The following is a 23446-nucleotide window of genomic DNA, read 5'->3' on the forward strand; positions in this document are numbered from 1 at the left end:
TAATATAATATTTAAAATGGAGTCTGAAATGTCTCTGTCCGGTATACTGTAAGCTTGGTTGTGGTGAATGATTGTCCCAATTACTGTTTTTAACCTGTTTGCTAACACCTTTGCAATTATTTTGTAGTCCGTGTTGAGTAGGCTGATGGGTCTGTAATTATTAAGGCTGGTTTTATCCCCCTTATTTTTGTAAAATATATTTATGATGCCTTCAGACATGCTTCCTGGCAACACATTATTCTCGACTGCAAATTTGAAAACTTTACTCAATATTGGCACTAAGTAATCAGAAAATGCCTGATAAAACTCTGCCGTCAACCCATCGCTACCCGGACTTTTGTTGGTGTTCAGACCAGAGATTGCATTTTTGATTTCGACGCCATCTACAGGACAATCACACCAATTTCTGTCTTCAACACTTACAGTTCTTTTTATAGATCCTAACGCAAGAGTTAATGCGTCTGCATCGCAGCCTTGGCTGGAGAACAACTCTTCATAATAATTTTGCACTTCTTTAAGGATTTCGTGTGTTTCATTTACAAGTGCACCACCTTTGTTTCTTAATTCTACAATTTCAGTTTTTTGTTGTTTTTGTTTCTCTAGGCCAAGGAAAAAGGCAGTACACCTCTCCCCTTCGTACAAATATTGCACTCGGCTCCTAATTGCAGCACCTTTACATTTTTGCTTCTCTATCTCTTCTAATTGTTCTTTTAAAGACACATATTTTTCTGTGCACACACCAACAGATTCATTCAAAATTTCCAATTCTTCATTCAGTTGTTGTCTCAACATGTTTTCAGTGCAATTTTCTCTCCACTTCTTTTCTCTGCTGAAGTTAATCGCTTTTTTCTTCATTCTCACTTTTACATTTTCCCACCAGTCATTCAGGTCATCTACATACGGCATTTCACACGCCACACGCTCTAAAAAGGAAGCCATGGTCTTTTTGAAACCTTTATCCTCCACGAGACTAGCGTTGAAGCACCATAGACCACACCCCCTGCTTTTTATCACATTTCCAAGACTAAAGAGCAACGTGGAATGGTCGCTCCAAGAATTAAATTCATATTTTACATCATTTACTACTTTCATCATGGTGGCCGATGCAAGGGCCAGGTCCAGCCTGGATTGTTTGAGTTTACCCAGGACAATTTGTCTCCTGGAAAAGGCTCTTTTCCAGGGGTTAGCCGCCCTCCATAAATCCACCAGATTGAAATTTGACAGCATGTCATTTAGCACTGTCCTGCTGTGGTCACTTTTGAAAGTATTATTTCTTGATACATCCCTTGCAGTAAGCGCTACGTTAAAGTCACCCACTATCAAGACCCTTTCTGTGTACCATTTGTGTAGGCCCACAAAGAATGTTTTTCTTTGTATGTCTGTGTTTGGAGCATACACATTTATCAGCCTTACCTTTACATTATGTACAATACAATCAACAATCAACAAACGTCCATACTCGTCTCTGTGCACCAGTTCAATGTCTCTTATACTGCCGGTACTCTTGATGAGAGTAGCCACTCCACAGGACTTTGCAGTCCCGTGCGCACACAGCACAGTCCCTTTCCAGTGTCTCGAGAGTTCCTGCGAGATGTTTTCGTCCCACCTCGTCTCCTGCAGGAAAATTAAATCGGCCCTGACGGATTTAATAAAGGCAGTGCGCTTCTCAACACTCCTGAGCCCATTCACATTGAGAGAGAGACACTGTAGCGCGGCTACCATGATGTGTAGAAAGAGAAATAATTGTTTCATACTTTTACCTTTGAGACGTTACATTTTATTTTTTAGCTTTTTCACTCTTTTCTTACCCAATTTCATGCTAAGTCTTTTATGAGCACTAATCAGTGAGGACACATCCATCTCAACCTCTGTCTCACTCACACATTGTATCTCCCGCCCAGGGGCCTGCACCTCAGGTTTATCATCAAACATCACCAGGGAGCTCGCTGTCTCAGGCACGGTGTCAACCTCAAGTGAACACATTTCAGCGGGAGTAGAGGGAGGCGCAGGACCCGCTTGGACTCCTCCTTCCTCCCTCCTCTCAACCTGCTTACTAGGTGCAGCACTGTCTGTATTTCCACCATTACCCAGCGCTTGCTCCTCACCTGTGACATGTTGGGCAGGAGTTAATTCTGCATCGCTGCTGAGTGCAGAGTCCTCCAGTGCCTCGCATGTATTGATGCGTTCACCTCCTTGCCCACGGTCCGGAGACCTCACTTCAACATTCATGCCCACACTGTCCTCACTTGATTCGCTCTCATTACAAACGCAGTTCACACTGTTATTTTTACAAATCACACATCTTTTGGTAGCTGCGCTACACTCCCGCGCAAAATGCCCTTGCACCCCACATATATGACACATGAATTCTGGGCACTCTCTCAAAATGTGGCCGGGCTGGATGCACATGCGGCACACCTTCACCTGCCTGTCATGCAGTACTCGAAAGTACTCAGCTCCCAGGGCCGTCTCAAACTTTGTTGAGTACGGCAGAGACTGTACCTTGTCATTGAAGCGGACTCTCACAAACCTCGTCCCGTCTGCAACTTGGGTTCCAGGCCACATCCTCCGCTTCACAGAAGAGGTAGCTGAGACTCCCCAGCCACGCAGCTTCGCCACGATCTCCTCGTCCGAAATGTAGGCCGGCAGGTTGAGGAAAGACACCACCATCTCGTCGTTGCACAGCTCCTTCGCCACCACGCTCGTGTCTCCGATCTTGAATCCATCCAGGAGCCTCTCCTTTCCTTTCAGGTTGCTCAATGTAACCTCGTACTTCCCTGTGCCAAGGGCACGACACGCCAGGATTCCTCCACACATCAGCCTCAGGTTACTCAATAGTTCATACGTTGGGGGCTTTACATCCCCGATCAATTCAATAAGAAGCGTCAGCTTCTTCTCAAAACTTCTGCTTGCATTTTGTCCATGATCATCTGTTGCCTTGTTTCCATTCTGTGGTTCGTTTGCCTTTTTGGCCCTTCCATTATCCGCACTTGCCGGCATTGTGGCTTTATAAGGGTGCACCCCTAACAGCCTAAGCTGCCGGGGGACACAACTAAAAGTCACAAAGGGACTCTTTACAAGATATAAACACACTCACACACTTCACACTCTCACAAAGCCACACCAAACAAAAAAAGGCTATTAGCACCTAGCTGCTATTACAGCTGCTGCTGCTGCTGCTGCTGCTGCCACCATGCACACACACCACACTGCTCCACTTCCTGAAAGGGGCGTGTTCAGGGTGGTATGGCCGTAAGCGAGAGTATCAGGTGCAAAACAGCCACTTATAGGCGGTGGGGCAGCCTGCAGCCAGAATGTGGCGGGGCACGAGGCCCCGCCACATTCTTTTAAAATCTGGCGCACGTCTGTCTCTTTGCCTCTTTTCAGTCAGGCCGCTTTTTCTGCAGAGAAATTTGAAAAAAAGAAAAAAGCTTACAGCACCTGGTATTCCCAGGCGGTCTCCCATCCAAGTACTAACCAGGCCCGACCCTGCTTAGCTTCCGAGATCGGACGAGATCGGGCGTGTTCAGGGTGGTATGGCCGTAAGCGAGAGTATCAGGTGCAAAACAGCCACTTATAGGCAGCCTGCAGCCTGCAGCCAGAATGTGGCGGGGCACGAGGCCCCGCCACATTCTTTTAAAATCTGGCGCACGTCTGTCTCTTTGCCTCTTTTCAGTCAGGCCGCTTTTTCTGCAGAGAAATTTGAAAAAAAGAAAAAAGCTTACAGCACCTGGTATTCCCAGGCGGTCTCCCATCCAAGTACTAACCAGGCCCGACCCTGCTTAGCTTCCGAGATCGGACGAGATCGGGCGTGTTCAGGGTGGTATGGCCGTAAGCGAGAGTATCAGGTGCAAAACAGCCACTTATAGGCTGTGGCAGCCTGCAGCCAGAATGTGGCGGGGCACGAGGCCCCGCCACATTCTTTTAAAATCTGGCGCACGTCTGTCTCTTTGCCTCTTTTCAGTCAGGCCGCTTTTTCTGCAAAGAAATTTGAAAAAAAGAAAAAAGCTTACAGCACCTGGTATTCCCAGGCGGTCTCCCATCCAAGTACTAACCAGGCCCGACCCTGCTTAGCTTCCGAGATCGGACGAGATCGGGCGTGTTCAGGGTGGTATGGCCGTAAGCGAGGGTATCAGGTGCAAAACAGCCACTTATAGGCAGCCTGCAGCCAGAATGTGGCGGGGCACGAGGCCCCGCCACATTCTTTTAAAATCTGGCGCACGTCTGTCTCTTTGCCTCTTTTCAGTCAGGCCGCTTTTTCTGCAGAGAAATTTGAAAAAAAGAAAAAAGCTTACAGCACCTGGTATTCCCAGGCGGTCTCCCATCCAAGTACTAACCAGGCCCGACCCTGCTTAGCTTCCGAGATCGGACGAGATCGGGCGTGTTCAGGGTGGTATGGCCGTAAGCGAGGTATCAGGTGCAAAACAGCCACTTATAGGCAGCCTGCAGCCAGAATGTGGCGGGGCACGAGGCCCCGCCACATTCTTTTAAAATCTGGCGCACGTCTGTCTCTTTGCCTCTTTTCAGTCAGGCCGCTTTTTCTGCAGAGAAATTTGAAAAAAAGAAAAAAGCTTACAGCACCTGGTATTCCCAGGCGGTCTCCCATCCAAGTACTAACCAGGCCCGACCCTGCTTAGCTTCCGAGATCGGACGAGATCGGGCGTGTTCAGGGTGGTATGGCCGTAAGCGAGAGTATCAGGTGCAAAACAGCCACTTATAGGCAGCCTGCAGCCAGAATGTGGCGGGGCACGAGGCCCCGCCACATTCTTTTAAAATCTGGCGCACGTCTGTCTCTTTGCCTCTTTTCAGTCAGGCCGCTTTTTCTGCAGAGAAATTTGAAAAAAAGAAAAAAGCTTACAGCACCTGGTATTCCCAGGCGGTCTCCCATCCAAGTACTAACCAGGCCCGACCCTGCTTAGCTTCCGAGATCGGACGAGATCGGGCGTGTTCAGGGTGGTATGGCCGTAAGCGAGAGTATCAGGTGCAAAACAGCCACTTATAGGCACCTGGCAGCCGGCAGCCAGAATGTGGCGGGGCACGAGGCCCCGCCACATTCTTTTAAAATCTGGCGCACGTCTGTCTCTTTGCCTCTTTTCAGTCAGGCCGCTTTTTCTGCAGAGAAATTTGAAAAAAAGAAAAAAGCTTACAGCACCTGGTATTCCCAGGCGGTCTCCCATCCAAGTACTAACCAGGCCCGACCCTGCTTAGCTTCCGAGATCGGACGAGATCGGGCGTGTTCAGGGTGGTATGGCCGTAAGCGAGAGTATCCGGTGCAAAACAGCCACTTATAGGCAGCCTGCAGCCAGAATGTGGCGGGGCACGAGGCCCCGCCACATTCTTTTAAAATCTGGCGCACGTCTGTCTCTTTGCCTCTTTTCAGTCAGGCCGCTTTTTCTGCAGAGAAATTTGAAAAAAAGAAAAAAGCTTACAGCACCTGGTATTCCCAGGCGGTCTCCCATCCAAGTACTAACCAGGCCCGACCCTGCTTAGCTTCCGAGATCGGACGAGATCGGGCGTGTTCAGGGTGGTATGGCCGTAAGCGAGGGTATCAGGTGCAAAACAGCCACTTATAGGCAGCCTGCAGCCAGAATGTGGCGGGGCACGAGGCCCCGCCACATTCTTTTAAAATCTGGCGCACGTCTGTCTCTTTGCCTCTTTTCAGTCAGGCCGCTTTTTCTGCAGAGAAATTTGAAAAAAAGAAAAAAGCTTACAGCACCTGGTATTCCCAGGCGGTCTCCCATCCAAGTACTAACCAGGCCCGACCCTGCTTAGCTTCCGAGATCGGACGAGATCGGGCGTGTTTTTTTTTTTTTTATCTTTTATTATCAAAAATAACATTTGACATATTTACATACAACAACATTAATACACCCAACAGACAGAATCACATAAAAACAATCATAATGACACCCACATTATTAAACAGGCCTCAGAAACAGAACAAACCCAAAAAAAGAATCAAATTCGAACATAAACTACAAAATTCACCTCAAAGATAATGAAAATTCCTAAAAAAAGAAACCCCACTCATAAAGAAACCTGTATCCCAAAGCACCAAAACATCAGTGAAAAATAACCCCATCACCAAAACAGAATGAAAAGAAATTCTTAGAACTCAAAGCCCACCGCCCCATTTACCAAGGTGCACAGAGTAGTGTCTCCAATAATTGTCCCTTCAAAAAACTCCCGATTGGCACAATACATCACATTCAAACTCCCTTTCAACCTACACACAAACATTTTCCATACATTCAACAATTTCCCTTCATACAGTGCAAAGTTCCTGCGACTAAAAATCGCCATTCTCGCCAACGCTAAGACAATATTCACAATCATTGAATTCCTTCTCTTTCTTTCCACAATCCCAAACCACACATACAATTCCCACTCTTTCTCAGCACGCAGGTCGAAGAAGCAGTGCGTCTTCAACAGACCCGCGACGCTGTCCCAAAAGGAAGAGATCTTAACGCACCTCAGAAACATATGCTCAACATCCTCGTCCTCCATCTTGCACACCTCGCACTGTCGTGCATACACGTCCTTATGCATTTGGTGGAGGACGATGCCAGTGAAGATCCTCCTGTGCCTCAGCTTGAAATCCAGGTTGAAAACTGCATGTGTGGTGTGGGGTACTGAAATGTTGCGCCAGATGACTGATGTGTCAAGATGTGGGTATGCAGCGCGCCATTTGATGTTAGCTGTGGGTTGTTTGATTACTGATGTGAGCAAGCTATGATACCATGTTTTACTTTTGACTGATGTGATGTTGTGCTTTCTCTCACCGAGACACAGGAGGACCCTCACGCCATCGCCCTCCACCTTTGCAGCTCTGGACCTGAGGAGTTTTCCCCACTCCTCCGGCACACAACCCATCACACACTCACATATATTTTGCACCACACCTCTTCTGTATGCAATATTTTTACATCTGAGTACATTTACAATGGCAGGCACATCAATATCCCCCCCCGCGTTCACAATGTGCTTTACCTGCACCAGGCCTGCATCGGACAAGGCCTTGCACACTAGTGGCCTCCCGCCCCTCGTGAAGTATGGACTTGAGAGGAAGGGTAACTGCAGCACATGAGCTCTCTTTCCACACTCTGGGACAGTCAGGGGTAAAACCTTGATCCACGCACTGAGCACTTCTTGGAAAAACGGTGATAGGTGACTGTATGATTCCGGTTTGTGAAGCTGCAACAGGTTGGCTGTGCTGCGGAGACCAAACGTACTTATTGACCTGCTGAGAAAGTTTTTCCAAACCAAGTGCACGTCCTGAGCCATAAATTTACCTATCAATTTCAATCTGAGTGCTGACTTTTTAGTTTTCAAGTCGATCAAAGCTAGCCCACCCTGATTTTTACCCGCTATCATTGTTTTGTGAGCTATCAAATTTGCTCGTCCTTTCCAAATAAAGCTATTAACTACATCTGTCATTTCTTTCAAGGCCCAGGCCGGCAATGCACAAGTGCTCAATGCATGGTTCACTTTTGACATCACGAGCGCATTTACTACAGTTACCCTTCCTCTCAAGAAGAGGCCTCTGGCTTTCCACAAGTTCAACACACACTTCATTTTACCAATTACTTCTTTCCATGTTTTATCATCTGCTTCATCTTCATGTGTTCCCACATAAACACCCAAAACTTTCCTCAGTGTGCACACAGTTTTAAAACCCCACACATTCTTTACTGATTTTGCTTTACCTAGGAACATCAATTCAGATTTTTCCTCATTAATTTTTGCACCAGAGGCTAGCTCATAGGTACGCAGATGTTTTAACACAGGTGCAATGTCATTTTTGCTCCTCACCAGTATGTTAATATCGTCCGCATATTGCACAATTTTGTCACTTTCAGGACCTATCCCGAGAATGCTGTCATCATTTATCATTAAGGCTGCTAAAGGTTCTGCCACGATGCTGTACAGCAAAGCCGACAGTGGGCAGCCCTGTCTAATCGACCTATTTATTTTAATCGAGTCCGTCATGAAACCATTACATTTAATTTTGCTCTCAGCCTTGCTGTACAATAGGTCAATCCAACTCACGAAACCCTTGCCAAAGCCAAATCTTTCCAGTGTAGCATGTAGAAACTCATGCTCCACACGGTCGAAGGCCTTGTTGAGGTCGATTGCTAGCCAGAGTCCCTCATCGGCTTCCATTTGTTTTACCAATTCTTTAATATTTAAAATGGAGTCTGAAATGTCTCTGTCCGGTATACTGTAAGCTTGGTTGTGGTGAATGATTGTCCCAATCACTGTTTTTAACCTGTTTGCTAACACCTTTGCAATTATTTTGTAGTCCGTGTTGAGTAGGCTGATGGGTCTGTAATTATTAAGGCTGGTTTTATCCCCCTTATTTTTGTAAAATATATTTATGATGCCTTCAGACATGCTTCCTGGCAACACATTATTCTCGTCTGCAAATTTGAAAACTTTACTCAATATTGGCACTAAGTAATCAGAAAATGCCTGATAAAACTCTGCCGTCAACCCATCGCTACCCGGACTTTTGTTGGTGTTCAGACCAGAGATTGCATTTTTGATTTCAACGCCATCTACAGGACAATCACACCAATTTCTGTCTTCAACACTTACAGTTCTTTTTATAGATCCTAACGCAAGAGTTAATGCGTCTGCATCGCAGCCTTGGCTGGAGAACAACTCTTCATAATAATTTTGCACTTCTTTAAGGATTTCGTGTGTTTCATTTACAAGTGCACCACCTTTGTTTCTTAATTCTACAATTTCAGTTTTTTGTTGTTTTTGTTTCTCTAGGCCAAGGAAAAAGGCAGTACACCTCTCCCCTTCGTACAAATATTGCACTCGGCTCCTAATTGCAGCACCTTTACATTTTTGCTTCTCTATCTCTTCTAATTGTTCTTTTAAAGACACATATTTTTCTGTGCACACACCAACAGATTCATTCAAAATTTCCAATTCTTCATTCAGTTGTTGTCTCAACATGTTTTCAGTGCAATTTTCTCTCCACTTCTTTTCTCTGCTGAAGTTAATCGCTTTTTTCTTCATTCTCACTTTTACATTTTCCCACCAGTCATTCAGGTCATCTACATACGGCATTTCACACGCCACACGCTCTAAAAAGGAAGCCATGGTCTTTTTGAAACCTTTATCCTCCACGAGACTAGCGTTGAAGCACCATAGACCACACCCCCTGCTTTTTATCACATTTCCAAGACTAAAGAGCAACGTGGAATGGTCGCTCCAAGAATTAAATTCATATTTTACATCATTTACTACTTTCATCATGGTGGCCGATGCAAGGGCCAGGTCCAGCCTGGATTGTTTGAGTTTACCCAGGACAATTTGTCTCCTGGAAAAGGCTCTTTTCCAGGGGTTAGCCGCCCTCCATAAATCCACCAGATTGAAATTTGACAGCATGTCATTTAGCACTGTCCTGCTGTGATCACTTTTGAAAGTATTATGTCTTGATACATCCCTTGCAGTAAGTGCTACGTTAAAGTCACCCACTACCAAGACCCTTTCTGTGTACCATTTGTGTAGGCCCACAAAGAATGTTTTTCTTTGTATGTCTGTGTTTGGAGCATACACATTTATCAGCCTTACCTTTACATTATGTATAATACAATCAACAATCAACAAACGTCCATACTCGTCTCTGTGCACCAGTTCAATGTCTCTTATACTGCCGGTATTCTTGATGAGAGTAGCCACTCCACAGGACTTTGCAGTCCCGTGCGCACACAGCACAGTCCCTTTCCAGTGTCTCGAGAGTTCCTGCGAGATGTTTTCGTCCCATCTCGTCTCCTGCAGGAAAATTAAATCGGCCCTGACGGATTTAATAAAGGCAGTGCGCTTCTCAACACTCCTGAGCCCATTCACATTGAGAGAGAGACACTGTAGCGCGGCTACCATGATGTGTAGAAAGAGAAATAATTGTTTCATACTTTTACCTTTGAGACGTTACATTTTATTTTTTAGCTTTTTCACTCTTTTCTTACCCAATTTCATGCTAAGTCTTTTATGAGCACTAATCAGTGAGGACACATCCATCTCAACCTCTGTCTCACTCACACATTGTATCTCCCGCCCAGGGGCCTGCACCTCAGGTTTATCATCAAACATCACCAGGGAGCTCGCTGTCTCAGGCACGGTGTCAACCTCAAGTGAACACATTTCAGCGGGAGTAGAGGGAGGCGCAGGACCCGCTTGGACTCCTCCTTCCTCCCTCCTCTCAACCTGCTTACTAGGTGCAGCACTGTCTGTATTTCCACCATTACCCAGCGCTTGCTCCTCACCTGTGACATGTTGGGCAGGAGTTAATTCTGCATCACTGCTGAGTGCAGAGTCCTCCAGTGCCTCGCATGTATTGATGCGTTCACCTCCTTGCCCACGGTCCGGAGACCTCACTTCAACATTCATGCCCACACTGTCCTCACTTGATTCGCTCTCAATACAAACGCAGTTCACACTGTTATTTTTACAAATCACACATCTTTTGGTAGCTGCGCTACACTCCCGCGCAAAATGCCCTTGCACCCCACATATATGACACATGAATTCTGGGCACTCTCTCAAAATGTGGCCGGGCTGGATGCACATGCGGCACACCTTCACCTGCCTGTCATGCAGTACTCGAAAGTACTCAGCACCCAGGGCCGTCTCGAACTTTGTTGAGTACGGCAGAGACTGTACCTTGTCATTGAAGCGGACTCTCACAAACCTCGTCCCGTCTGCAACTTGGGTTCCAGGCCACATCCTCCGCTTCACAGAAGAGGTAGCCGTGACTCCCCAGCCACGCAGCTTCGCCACGATCTCCTCGTCCGAAATGTAGGCCGGCAGGTTGAGGAAGGACACCACCATCTCGTCGTTGCACAGCTCCTTCGCCACCACGCTCGTGTCTCCGATCTTGAATCCATCCAGGAGCCTCTCCTTTCCTTTCAGGTTGCTCAATGTAACCTCGTACTTCCCTGTGCCAAGGGCACGACACGCCAGGATTCCTCCACACATCAGCCTTAGGTTACTCAATAGTTCATACGTTGGGGGCTTCACATCCCCGATCAATTCAATAAGAAGCGTCAGCTTCTTCTCAAAACTTCTGCCTGCATTTTGTCCATGATCATCTGTTGCCTTGTTTCCGTTCTGTGGTTCGTTTGCCTTCTTGGCCCTTCCATTATCTGCACTTGCCGGCATTGTGGCTTTATAAGGGTGCACCCCTAACAGCCTAAGCTGCCAGGGGACACAACTAAAAGTCACAAAGGGACTCTTTACAAGATATAAACACACTCACACACTTCACACTCTCACAAAGCCACACCAAACAAAAAAAAGGCTATTAGCACCTAGCTGCTATTACAGCTGCTGCTGCTGCTGCTGCTGCCACCATGCACACACACCACACTGCTCCACTTCCTGAAAGGGGCGTGTTCAGGGTGGTATGGCCGTAAGCGAAAGTATCCCGTGCAAAACAGCCACTTATAGGCTGTGGGGCAGCCTGCAGCCAGAATGTGGCGGGGCACGAGGCCCCGCCACATTCTTTTAAAATCTGGCGCACGTCTGTCTCTTTGCCTCTTTTCAGTCAGGCCGCTTTTTCTGCAGAGAAATTTGAAAAAAAAGAAAAAAGCTTACAGCACCTGGTATTCCCAGGCGGTCTCCCATCCAAGTACTAACCAGGCCCGACCCTGCTTAGCTTCCGAGATCGGACGAGATCGGGCGTGTTCAGGGTGGTATGGCCGTAAGCGAAAGTATCCCGTGCAAAACAGCCACTTATAGGCTGTGGGGCAGCCGGCAGCCAGAATGTGGCGGGGCACGAGGCCCCGCCACATTCTTTTAAAATCTGGCGCACGTCTGTCTCTTTGCCTCTTTTCAGTCAGGCCGCTTTTTCTGCAGAGAAATTTGAAAAAAAGAAAAAAGCTTACAGCACCTGGTATTCCCAGGCGGTCTCCCATCCAAGTACTAACCAGGCCCGACCCTGCTTAGCTTCCGAGATCGGACGAGATCGGGCGTGTTCAGGGTGGTGTGGCCGTAAGCGAAAGTATCCCGTGCAAAACAGCCACTTATAGGCTGTGGGGCAGCCGGCAGCCAGAATGTGGCGGGGCACGAGGCCCCGCCACATTCTTTTAAAATCTGGCGCACGTCTGTCTCTTTGCCTCTTTTCAGTCAGGCCGCTTTTTCTGCAGAGAAATTTGAAAAAAAGAAAAAAGCTTACAGCACCTGGTATTCCCAGGCGGTCTCCCATCCAAGTACTAACCAGGCCCGACCCTGCTTAGCTTCCGAGATCGGACGAGATCGGGCGTGTTCAGGGTGGTGTGGCCGTAAGCGAAAGTATCCCGTGCAAAACAGCCACTTATAGGCTGTGGGGCAGCCGGCAGCCAGAATGTGGCGGGGCACGAGGCCCCGCCACATTCTTTTAAAATCTGGCGCACGTCTGTCTCTTTGCCTCTTTTCAGTCAGGCCGCTTTTTCTGCAGAGAAATTTGAAAAAAAGAAAAAAGCTTACAGCACCTGGTATTCCCAGGCGGTCTCCCATCCAAGTACTAACCAGGCCCGACCCTGCTTAGCTTCCGAGATCGGACGAGATCGGGCGTGTTCAGGGTGGTGTGGCCGTAAGCGAAAGTATCCGTGCAAAACAGCCACTTATAGGCTGTGGGCAGCCGGCAGCCAGAATGTGGCGGGGCACGAGGCCCCGCCACATTCTTTTAAAATCTGGCGCACGTCTGTCTCTTTGCCTCTTTTCAGTCAGGCCGCTTTTTCTGCAGAGAAATTTGAAAAAAAGAAAAAAGCTTACAGCACCTGGTATTCCCAGGCGGTCTCCCATCCAAGTACTAACCAGGCCCGACCCTGCTTAGCTTCCGAGATCGGACGAGATCGGGCGTGTTCAGGGTGGTATGGCCGTAAGCGAAAGTATCCCGTGCAAAACAGCCACTTATAGGCTGTGGGGCAGCCGGCAGCCAGAATGTGGCGGGGCACGAGGCCCCGCCACATTCTTTTAAAATCTGGCGCACGTCTGTCTCTTTGCCTCTTTTCAGTCAGGCCGCTTTTTCTGCAGAGAAATTTGAAAAAAAGAAAAAAGCTTACAGCACCTGGTATTCCCAGGCGGTCTCCCATCCAAGTACTAACCAGGCCCGACCCTGCTTAGCTTCCGAGATCGGACGAGATCGGGCGTGTTCAGGGTGGTGTGGCCGTAAGCGAAAGTATCCCGTGCAAAACAGCCACTTATAGGCTGTGGGGCAGCCTGCAGCCAGAATGTGGCGGGGCACGAGGCCCCGCCACATTCTTTTAAAATCTGGCGCACGTCTGTCTCTTTGCCTCTTTTCAGTCAGGCCGCTTTTTCTGCAGAGAAATTTGAAAAAAAGAAAAAAGCTTACAGCACCTGGTATTCCCAAGCTATCTCCCCACTAAGTCCCTATCTCGACCAATGGTTGAGCGCTGTTGAGCAGAATTGAGCGCTCAACCCACCAATCATTGAGCGAGGATTTTCCTCAACGGACCAATCAGCGTCATGTCGAACGCGAACGACGAGACAGCCATAATGACAGCCGTCATTACGCTTCGGTAAGTCTAATCTTCTCTCCATCTTTTTTGTACATATTTTAGCGTACATTAAACTAGCTTGGAGCTGGTTTGAATGAATGAAAAGATTCTCTGATAATCGGGAACTTTCTGTGTTAAAAATCCCATTGTTTACATATTCACGAATTAGAATGTTCAATGGCATCATTGTTTGTATTGACAATGTAGGCTATCGCTAACCTGCCCGTAGTTCGGCATCTTATTATTGTGAGAATTTCTGTACATTGTATCACTTGTATCATCATGACAGCATGTTACCAAATTCATAAACTGTTGTAGTAAATGTGAAACAAATGATTGTCAATCTATTATGTTAGGGTGACCATATTTTGATTACTGAAAACCAGGACACTCGGCCCGGCAATGAAATACTCAGATGATACTCGAAGTTGACTCAAAGATGCCGTATAATTTCAATGGTCACCCTAATTATCATAAGGTATATGTTACCTCAGTTACCTCATCAGTAAATAACCCGACTTACTATTAACACATGAGCTATTTAGTTATCTAAAACAGGACAAAACACGATTTTTGTACAGCTCCATATTGGAAAACCTGATTAATAAATATTTGTTTATGTTGTAAAGGTTAAACATGGAGAAGAAGACACACGAGTGCAGTTTGTGCAACAAGACTTTCACTGAGAAGTCTAACCTGACCAGGCATATGAAGCTTCATGCTCCAAAGGAAATTGAGTGTGATGTGTGTGGTAAAAGCTTCACCTTCAAACAACAGCTGGACTCCCACCTGAAGCAGCATCTGTACCCACACATTCCTCTGTATAGACAGGGAGAGGCCAGGCTGCTGTGTTCAGATGCAGCTAAGATTGTGGCAAAGGCCCCCAGCAAAGCAGTAGACCCTGGATGGCTGGATCCCGAAAAGGCAGAGGTGGCTGCCAAGAATTCTGGAGGGGAAATGTGGAAAGGGCAGTTCGTCATCACATTCGGCAAGTATGCTGGACAGTCATTCAGATGGCTGCTTGAAAACGATGTCGGCTGGGTGGTATGGTTGCTCTCTGAATATTGCCAGAAGGGTGAGAGAATGAGCTTCTTAAATGGCAAAAGGAGCGAATGCTGGAGTTTGTTCGAGGGTTCCCTTCTGTCACATGTCATCTTGACAAGAGGCTGGAGGTAAGATAACTGGGTATTTCTCCTTTACCTAACATTACATTGTAATTACTGTTTTGTTTATGGACAGGACACATTTAGCACCTTCAATTGAAAACAGAAGCTTTAGACATAGTAAGAACTCAGGGAGGTGTTGAGTAAAACAGGTGTATTTTATTTTCTGCAGAACAGGAATCAACAAAACAAAAGGTGGCTGAATCTTCTGTTTCCGAGTTACAGCAGGAACCTGGCTATGCGAGTGATGCTGAACTGTTGGCTGCTGCTGGTAATATTATGCTAAAATGAAAATCAAATAACCTTTTTAGGACAGAGGTATTACAACACATGCACTGTATATGTATACTTACACGAAAGGAATGAAAGCCGTAATCTGAGTTTAGTAAAAATAGACCATTTTCATGTAAAATAATGCAGATTAAGAAAGCTTCTTTAGAACATTACAGCCATGTTTAATCTCAGGAATGTTTGTGTTTTGTGAAATTCATTACTACATATCAAGCCATGTAGTTAATACATTTTTGTGGCATTTCTTCTTCAGAACAATTCCTTGACGAGTCTGAGGTCGCGGTCTCTACACAGCTTACCACTGGGGAGAGCTTGCTCCAGCTGTGACTCAGGACTCTTCAACAGGCCCAGCACATCTCAGGGATGGCCCTCATCCACAGCAGAGAGCTGCTTCAGAATCCAGTGGCATCGTGCTGGAGGGTTGGCAGAAATACTGGGAGCAGCCACTTGCATCTGCCCAAGCCCTTGGTATAGCCCCTCCTAACATCAGGTGGGCTAAAATACGATGAGAGGTATGGTCTCTTGATGGCTCATCTAAGTATAAAAACATAAAGGGTGAGATAGTGGAGAGGAAGCTCTTAAAGGAGAAGATGGAGTTCCACCCGCCTCCTCCTCCTGTATCTGTCAAGGGAGCAGTACCCAACATGATGGCCTTTTTTACCACCCCTGCCTTTCTTCTGGCGGCCAGTTGGTGTGATGAAAGCCAAGATCTGCTGCCCCAACACCAACTGCCCTGCACCGCCAGGGGAATACCTGGAGAAGAAAGGCTTTGGCAGTTACGCTAGGCAAGTGTGTGGGATGATGTATAATTAACCCCTGTTGACAGAGAAACTAAAATGTTCTCACTGTGAAAGATGAGGCAGGCAGTGAGCAAGACGCACGGTGATGCAGACTGTGACGAGGAGGAGGAGGAGGAGAATTCACATCACATGCAACAGTACATGTGGTTGGCACACAGTCCCAAGATTCTGATGAACCTTGCCCCAGCCATCAGAAGCATGTTTCCTGCCATTCTGTGTGGGAAGCGGCTATTGACAGAGGTGTCGTCACCCTGCTGACGTGACCGGCTCAATGCTGTGTCCATGAGTAAGGTACAGAGGACTGCTGCAGCAGGGCCATGATGAGTGGTATGTCCAGCGGCGTGACCTTTACCAGACTCTCCTGTACGAGGCCCACACAGCTGGATCTTCATCATCTCAGAGTGGCTATCCTGTCTTTTGTGAAAGCCCCTGGTACATACACCCCTCCCCCTCCCCAGTCTCCCCTTCCATTTGCCCGTGTGCTGAGGCGGTGCACACATGATCATGGAAATGGAAAGGATGCCTGTGTACCGAGCTGCCATCCTCAGTGTGACTGGAGAAATCCTCTGCATTGATGGTACCAAAAAGGTATGTATAAAATGTCACTTTGATCAGTATTATGTTATGCTAATGAAGCTCAGCTCTTGATAATCAAGTTGAGTGAGAATACTTAGTAATTCATAGACATGATGTAGACAGACTGTAAAAAATGTTAAGAAACACAATAATATGAATTTTCCTGCTTTGTTTTTTTAGGTCCTTAAGAAGATATATGGTGATGGCCAGGGCACCATGCAGTATGTCACCAGTGTTCTGAATGAATGGGCCAGTTCTTGACGATGGTGGTGGTGGCAGCTGAGTCTGAGGGGTGCTACAGGCGTATGGCGAGCGGTCTGATTGCCCGGTTCCAACGTGCAACGCTCCTGCACCAAAGGTCATATATGCAGACAACAACTGTGTCGGTAAGTTAATAATACATCCATATAACTGATAATGAAATTAATAATTCAATTGATAGATGAAACAGTTAACACTAAATAGCATATTTTTAAAAGGAACACATGCTGTATCAAATGTTGATATCATTTCAGTGACAGTGGCTCATCCTTCTGGAGACTCTGTTCCAGTGACTGGGTGCAGAAGGGTACCGTGGTCAGACTGGACATCCGACACTGGCTGCACCGCTGGGATACTGTTGTGATCAAGCAGAGCCATGCCAAGTATGGGGGGGTTCATGAGTGCCTTAGCAGGTGCACTGCTGGCCTACAACAAGGACGACATGATGCTCTTAGTCCAGGCTGTCAGGAGTGGCAACAAAGAATTGTACGCCTCATATTCTGACGAGGAAATGATAGCCTTCCTCAAGCCTCACCAGATCAGGTCTTACGTCAGGCGCATTACCCGTGGTGTTGACGTAAGTGCAAATTAATCCACATATTAATTTCATGAATTAGAAGCATCACACTACAAGATGAGCCCTCATTTTATGTTGAATATATGTTACAGGAGACAGCTTCAGTGATTGAGTCCATCATTGCCGAGTTCAAGGGACCAGCAGGCCTTGATATTGATGGCATCCACCTGTTCAAGTCAACAGAGGCAGTGATGCTCACTGTGCAATTTCAAGCAAGCATCTTAGTTGTATGCAGGTGGGTTAATGTCTTTGTTATCAAGTAATCATGTGTCATTGTAAAACCATCTAAACCAATATTGCAATATTTCAAAGGACACCGAAGAAACCAAGAAACTTGCAATTTGTCGTGTGTTTTACAGGATCCCCCTGGCATACAGCTGTACGTCATTGTGAAGGTGGTGGTGCTGCATGGTGTTCAGCTGAACAAGTACAGGTGCCGACGAGGCAGTAACTCCTTGGAGGGGTTGCACGCACACCTGTACAATGCCATTCCTTCCCATAGATGTGGTGTTATGCAATTCCAAGTAAGTAATAAAATGACACTTCACATTTGCCAAACATCTCTCATAGATGGGAAAAAGACTTGAACAATGAATATATGAGGATGATTGGCAGGCAACTATATGCCTGATCAGGTCCACATCTACTTGTAACCAGCTGATACCAAATGCAACGTAGAAAGGGGGACATATTTCCATTACTTTGGGAATGTAAACTGATTCTCAGATTTTGGACACTTATTTCAAAGGTAGTCAGTGGGATGTTTAAAATGAAAATTAAGAAGGAAATTGGGGTTTTCCTCCTGGGCCTTGCCTCTAGAGACCTGCATCTCACTGCATCACATAATAAGCTCCTTGAAAAACTCCTTCTAGTTGCTCGAAAGTTTATACTGCAGAACTGGATCAAAACTATCCCGCCTAGTGTCACCCTTTGGTACAGGGAGATCTTTAATGTCCTCCCTCATGAAAGGTTGGAGGCTGCTGTAAAGGTTAAGGATGAGTTATTTTAAAAGTTTGGACACTCTCCCTAAATTACATACCTGCAGATCTGAAAAACCTGCTATTGATGGGCAGACAGTTTTCTGATAGGAACAAAACCTCCTCTGTGCAGGGACGCAGAGGATAATAGGCGGCTGATGACTGGTTAACCTTTATTCATTTGTAAATACTGCAGACTGGAAACAAAACGAGCTGTTTTTATTTGATTTATATGTTATATACATATATGAGTATATATGTGTATATATATATATATACATATATGAGTATATATGTAATATATATATACATATATATATATATATATAATATATAGATATAGATAGATATATATATATATATATATATATATATATACACATTATTTTATTTTTTTAATTATTATTTTCATCATGTTGTCATTATCATTGTCTTGGTCATTTTAACTTTTTTGTATCTCTTCTTGTCTAACTCTGTATAACATGCTGTCTGATGGGTTGGGGTGCGGGGTCTTGTTTTAGTGTTTTGTAATGTTTGTGTTTTGAAACAAAAAAATGTGTTTTAAAAAAAAAGGACACTTCAATAGAGCAAAATGTCTATCAATAATGCATTTTATTTCATAGCTTTAATAACTCATGTGTGCTCAGCATGTACAGTAATACATCTATTGCTCTTGTGTTTCAGGTATATCTGGTTGCGTTTGCTGTGCAGTGGAACAGTCGGATGGAGTCACTCCGGGTTGCTGGTGGTCAGGGTCGGCAGACATCATGCATGGACGCGCGGCAGATCCAGCGCATGAATCGGCAGGCTGAGGTGCTCTTCGGCAAAGATCATGTCCTGGAGCCCAACTTTGCTGCTCCTATGCCCTACCCTGATCAATACAGGGCCCCGGAAGAGGAGGAGCTCCTTGGTGTTGAGTATGCCATGTGCCAGTCAACAAGCTACTCTGCGAGGCATTACTATGCTCAGAGAGGTAAAGTATTTAATCACACACTTCTACCATATACATACATATGAGGCAGACTATCCCTTTATTCTTCATGCATATTCTAGCAATGACATTAAACATGATATAAACTTAAATTTCATATTAATATGAAGCAAACAAACCGTGCATATTATTGGCATGTCTGTGTATGCATGAATCTACAACTGGCCAGGCACATTTGTGATTAGTACAATTACATATTTGCAGTTGAGGAAGAGCAGGCTTGTGACGAAGAGGAGCCGGCTGAGCAAAGCGAGGAGGAGATGGCAGATGAGGGTATTGACATGCCTGCAGAGGATGATCCCATTGATGTCATCTGTAGGAAACATGCTATCCCAACACAAGCAGAACAGGTGGAGGAGGAGGATAGCCCTGCTCTGCAGGATGTGCTGATGACCCGGAGACATCTGCATCTGCCAGGAATAGAGGAAGTGGAGGCGTTAGCCTTGCTGATGCTTGAACTGGCAGACAACAGTCACCTCCACCTTGTGCCAGCCGACCTCAGGCAGAAGATCATCACTGCTGCCGTTCTCTTCAGGAGCATGACAAGACTGCTGTCAACTTTGTGAAGAGGTACGAGTCCAGGTGGGGCTACACCCTGTTTGGCCGGTGTCTTGGGGCTGACACACCCGAGACCAGAGCAGCCCAGAAGACAAAGTTTGGGTGGATGAGGTACCCCCAGGCAGCACAGGTGACAGAGGATAGTCGTCTGCTGTACCTCGTTATCAAAATGCTGAAAAATCAGCCTCCAACCAGTCACCTCTCTTCCCCTAGTAAAATAACAACCTCCATAAAGGGACAGTACAAAAGGATTGTTGACAGAGTTAGAGACGACCCCATCCTCTGCACTCTCTCCATTCCTCTGCCCAATCTAAATGCCAAATCCATCTCTAATTTCATCTCGAGAGAAGAGAAGAAGGCCAACTACAGGGCTACAGTAACACCGACGTCAAAGCCTCACCGTACAGTGCTCTCACACGAGCAAATGCCAGCAGCTCCAACTCTGCCAACATCCCTACCACCACCAGCTCGACCTCAGGTGCAGTACCAGGACGTTCATCACGTTGCTGGTAAAAGGCGTGGTGAGAAGCGGAGGTAAGTTGTTTCAGCACTTCATTACACCTGCTAGAAAGGTGGAAATTTACAGCACTTTTGTAGTGTGTGGACATAAATCATACTGACATCATCACATGTATGTTTAATATTCACAGGTTATATGGTGAAGAACCGGAGCTGGTGAACCGGCCCATTCAGCCTAAGCCTGCTGCGGCCACACACATAGCGCCCAGATTGTCGGCAGCACCTGTGCTCCTGGTGGTTCCTGCACAACCACAGGCTCCCTCCATGGTACTTCACAGTCCATCATGCAGCTTCATACCTGTAGCACCGCCCCCTGCACCGCCATCCAAACCGAGCATGCCTCATAAATCTTCGAAGCCATGTGGGGCCTGCCAAGTACCTCAATGTGGTGGGCAGCGTAAGAGGTACACACCCTCCAAGGACAAAGCTGCTGGAAGCAGCCAGAAAATGTTCACCTACTGCCCGGCAACTAGGAAATCAACCACTTCTGGTTTTGATGGGGTTGTTTATGACAGTTTTGAACATTTCAAAAATGTGGTTGATGAGGAATTAGCAAAGAGGAAAGGCAATTAGAAGGCAGCATCTGTGAGCAGATTCGATCCTCCCTCATGCCCAACATTTACTGTTCCAGCACTGTAAATTGTAATTGTAATAATAATGTAATATAATTATATAATATAATATAATGTGTAATATTTTCCTGCACTATTGCATTTTTGTTTGATGAGAATAATATGTTGTTTTGTTTACATTGTGAGCTGCACCTTGGTTTGTTCTATGTTTGATGAGAATAACATGTTTTGTTTACATTGTGGACTGCACAGTGGTTTGTTCTATGTTCGATGAGAATAATATGTTGGGTTTTTTTACATTGTGGACTGCACAGTAGTTTGTTCTATGTTCGATGAGAATAATATGTTGGGTTTTTTTACATTGTGGGCTGCACGGTGGTGCAGTGGGTAGCACTGTTGCCTCACAGCTAGAAGGTTCCTGGTTCGTAGTCCCTGGCCGGGCTGGTACCTTTCTGTGTGGAGTTTGCATGTTCTCCCCGTGCATGCTTGGGTTCTCTCTGGGTACTCCGGCTTCCTCCAACAGTCCAAAAACATGCTTACCAGATTAATTGGTCACTCTAAATTGCCTGTAGGTGTGAGTGTGGGTGTGAATGGTTGTCTGTCTCTCTGTGTTAGCCCTGTGATAGGTTGGTGACCTGTCCAGGGTGTACCCTGCCTTCCGCCCGAAGCCAGCTGGGATAGGCTCCAGCCCACCGTGACCCCTAACGGGATAAGCGGTCACGATAATGGATGGATGGATGTTTACATTGTGAGCAGAAAGACATCCAGTGCTTTATCTGACTCTATGCAGTCTGTTGCTGCCTTTAATAAAATTCATTGTTTTACACTTATTGGCTGGTGTTTGCATATCTGTATAAGATGTTACTGCAAGTTTTCACTTTCTCCAATAGACTAGGCAGGATTTCAGAAAATGGGCTTATACAACATTTTAAGGGGTATTTCAGGTTTCTGAACACAAATCTGCTGTATGGCAGGCTCCAAAAAGAGTTTTAAGCCTCCTAACTACCACAATAACATAGGCCTAACATCATAGGCAATGTATTACAGGTGAATAGGATAGAAAATCTAAGTATCAAATATCTACATGAAACCTCCCTCGCTTGTTCCTTATGAACAATATTTTCTGTCATTTTGAAGTGTATGCAAATTAGTGCATAATTAATAATGTAAGACCTTATTTGGATGTGAAAACATACAATTTCTCACATTTTGTCATTCAATTTTTTGTTGTCTCAGGGCAAGCAGTAATCTATAGAAGTCTCATGGCGATATCTATTGAAGTTTTTTTTGACCCTGTTCACCTGTAATGCATTGTCAATGGGGTTCATGTTATTCTCTATTTTTTTTGTTTTAAAGTTATATTTTGGCCTTTTTTTTGGCCGACCGGCCGGGAATCGAACCGGCGACCTCTGCGACGAGGACTGTAACCTCTGTACGTGGGGCCCCGTTATTTCTCTATTTTGAGGCATTACAGCAGATTTGAATTCAGCAATCTTGAATAGGCTTACCCCTAAAACTGTTGTTTACCAAAAATGAACACACTTTGCCTTCAGGGTTAATCTTTTAATACAAATTGACCCTGACTACAATATCTGCTTGGAGATTCCTCTGGTCTACAAGAAGATTTAACAGGTCCCAGGATCCAGGATAGGGACTTGGGGGGGTCATGAGCCGTTCCCAGGCGGTCTCCCATCCAAGTACTAACCAGGCCCGACCCTGCTTAGCTTCCGAGATCGGACGAGATCGGGCGTGTTCAGGGTGGTATGGCCGTAAGCGAGAGTATCATGTGCAAAACAGCCACTTATAGGCGGTGGGGCAGCCTGCAGCCTGCAGCCAGAATGCGGCGGGGCACGAGGCCCCGCCGCATTCTTCTTTTTACTAAGTGATTCCCACTACAGGGAAATTACTAAAATGGTAACAAACTTCCCAACATGAACCCCAGAAGAGAAACTGTCAGTTCTCCTGGGGGAAGGGTAAGCAGCTCCTCTGGCTGCTAAATATGTGTCTGCCTGTCACAGCCTGAGGGACGCACCATCCCATAATATTGATTTCAGGTGAAGGTTTTATGAGCATACCGCTTCAAGTGAAGACATTGAGATATGCTGTATGGGTGACACCATTGTCCATTAATGCATATAAAATATAATGAATATATATGTAATGTATGTGTATGAATCGTATGTTCTTTGGCAACAACATATCTTTGTTAATGCCAATAAAGCAAGTTGAATTGAATTGAATTTGTTAACTCCAATAAACACAACGTTTATTTCTTGTTACCGGATCATTTATTACCGCTCAGGTAAAAACACATCGTAACACCTCGGCTGTCTCCCCGCGCTAGAACGACACACAGCGCATGCGCCACCCAGTTCAAGGGTCAACCTCAAAACACATTTTACCGTAACAAACACAGTAAGATACATGTTAACAATCTCACTGTACTTTAAACAAAGAAAAATATATATATGCTTTTTAACATGTCTGTTTTCTGACAGACAATTACACAGTAGTTGTAAACAAAACAATCCCTTCCTTTATTAGTTATTTGTTTGTTTGGTTTTTTTTGAAGGGTAGATCCCTGATACTCAGTAAATACAGTATTTAGCTCAGAGTCCATAGTCCTGCGCTTAGTGCCTTCAAAAGC

At 45.8% G+C, this 23446-nt stretch overlaps 1 protein-coding gene, 14 non-coding genes and 1 pseudogene across 15 annotated transcripts; 1 reads left to right on the top strand and 15 right to left on the bottom strand.

Annotated features, from left to right (window-relative positions):
- Nucleotides 1-3429: 3429 nt before the first annotated feature.
- LOC117805554 lies at nt 3430-3548 on the bottom strand. The gene has a single exon (XR_004629492.1). It is a non-coding gene; the product is annotated as a 5S ribosomal RNA (ribosomal RNA).
- Nucleotides 3549-3718: 170 nt separating this feature from the next.
- On the bottom strand, nt 3719-3837 carry LOC117805555. The gene has a single exon (XR_004629493.1). It is a non-coding gene; the product is annotated as a 5S ribosomal RNA (ribosomal RNA).
- Nucleotides 3838-4006: 169 nt separating this feature from the next.
- On the bottom strand, nt 4007-4125 carry LOC117805556. Its single transcript, XR_004629494.1, has one exon. It is a non-coding gene; the product is annotated as a 5S ribosomal RNA (ribosomal RNA).
- Nucleotides 4126-4288: 163 nt separating this feature from the next.
- On the bottom strand, nt 4289-4407 carry LOC117805557. Its single transcript, XR_004629495.1, has one exon. It is a non-coding gene; the product is annotated as a 5S ribosomal RNA (ribosomal RNA).
- A 162-nt stretch (nt 4408-4569) lies between these two features.
- LOC117805559 lies at nt 4570-4688 on the bottom strand. The gene has a single exon (XR_004629497.1). It is a non-coding gene; the product is annotated as a 5S ribosomal RNA (ribosomal RNA).
- Nucleotides 4689-4851: 163 nt separating this feature from the next.
- On the bottom strand, nt 4852-4970 carry LOC117805560. The gene has a single exon (XR_004629498.1). It is a non-coding gene; the product is annotated as a 5S ribosomal RNA (ribosomal RNA).
- Nucleotides 4971-5140: 170 nt separating this feature from the next.
- Nucleotides 5141-5259, bottom strand: LOC117805561. The gene has a single exon (XR_004629499.1). It is a non-coding gene; the product is annotated as a 5S ribosomal RNA (ribosomal RNA).
- Nucleotides 5260-5422: 163 nt separating this feature from the next.
- On the bottom strand, nt 5423-5541 carry LOC117805562. Its single transcript, XR_004629500.1, has one exon. It is a non-coding gene; the product is annotated as a 5S ribosomal RNA (ribosomal RNA).
- A 6062-nt stretch (nt 5542-11603) lies between these two features.
- LOC117805563 lies at nt 11604-11722 on the bottom strand. Its single transcript, XR_004629501.1, has one exon. It is a non-coding gene; the product is annotated as a 5S ribosomal RNA (ribosomal RNA).
- Nucleotides 11723-11893: 171 nt separating this feature from the next.
- Nucleotides 11894-12012, bottom strand: LOC117805492. Its single transcript, XR_004629441.1, has one exon. It is a non-coding gene; the product is annotated as a 5S ribosomal RNA (ribosomal RNA).
- Nucleotides 12013-12183: 171 nt separating this feature from the next.
- Nucleotides 12184-12302, bottom strand: LOC117805493. The gene has a single exon (XR_004629442.1). It is a non-coding gene; the product is annotated as a 5S ribosomal RNA (ribosomal RNA).
- A 171-nt stretch (nt 12303-12473) lies between these two features.
- Nucleotides 12474-12592, bottom strand: LOC117805494. Its single transcript, XR_004629443.1, has one exon. It is a non-coding gene; the product is annotated as a 5S ribosomal RNA (ribosomal RNA).
- A 169-nt stretch (nt 12593-12761) lies between these two features.
- Nucleotides 12762-12880, bottom strand: LOC117805490. Its single transcript, XR_004629440.1, has one exon. It is a non-coding gene; the product is annotated as a 5S ribosomal RNA (ribosomal RNA).
- Nucleotides 12881-13051: 171 nt separating this feature from the next.
- LOC117805495 lies at nt 13052-13170 on the bottom strand. The gene has a single exon (XR_004629444.1). It is a non-coding gene; the product is annotated as a 5S ribosomal RNA (ribosomal RNA).
- A 4224-nt stretch (nt 13171-17394) lies between these two features.
- LOC117805475 lies at nt 17395-19716 on the top strand. Its single transcript, XM_034674203.1, has 4 exons — nt 17395-17417; nt 17542-17706; nt 18844-19132; nt 19355-19716. The coding sequence occupies exons 1-4, from the start codon at nt 17412-17414 to the stop codon at nt 19714-19716; spliced, it is 822 nt and encodes a 273-aa protein (XP_034530094.1). The 5' UTR covers nt 17395-17411.
- Nucleotides 19717-22451: 2735 nt separating this feature from the next.
- Nucleotides 22452-22574, bottom strand: LOC117805505 (annotated as a pseudogene).
- Nucleotides 22575-23446: the final 872 nt, after the last annotated feature.

Source organism: Notolabrus celidotus, chromosome 21, assembly GCF_009762535.1.
Source record: "Notolabrus celidotus isolate fNotCel1 chromosome 21, fNotCel1.pri, whole genome shotgun sequence".
Taxonomy (NCBI): Eukaryota; Metazoa; Chordata; class Actinopteri; order Labriformes; family Labridae; genus Notolabrus; species Notolabrus celidotus.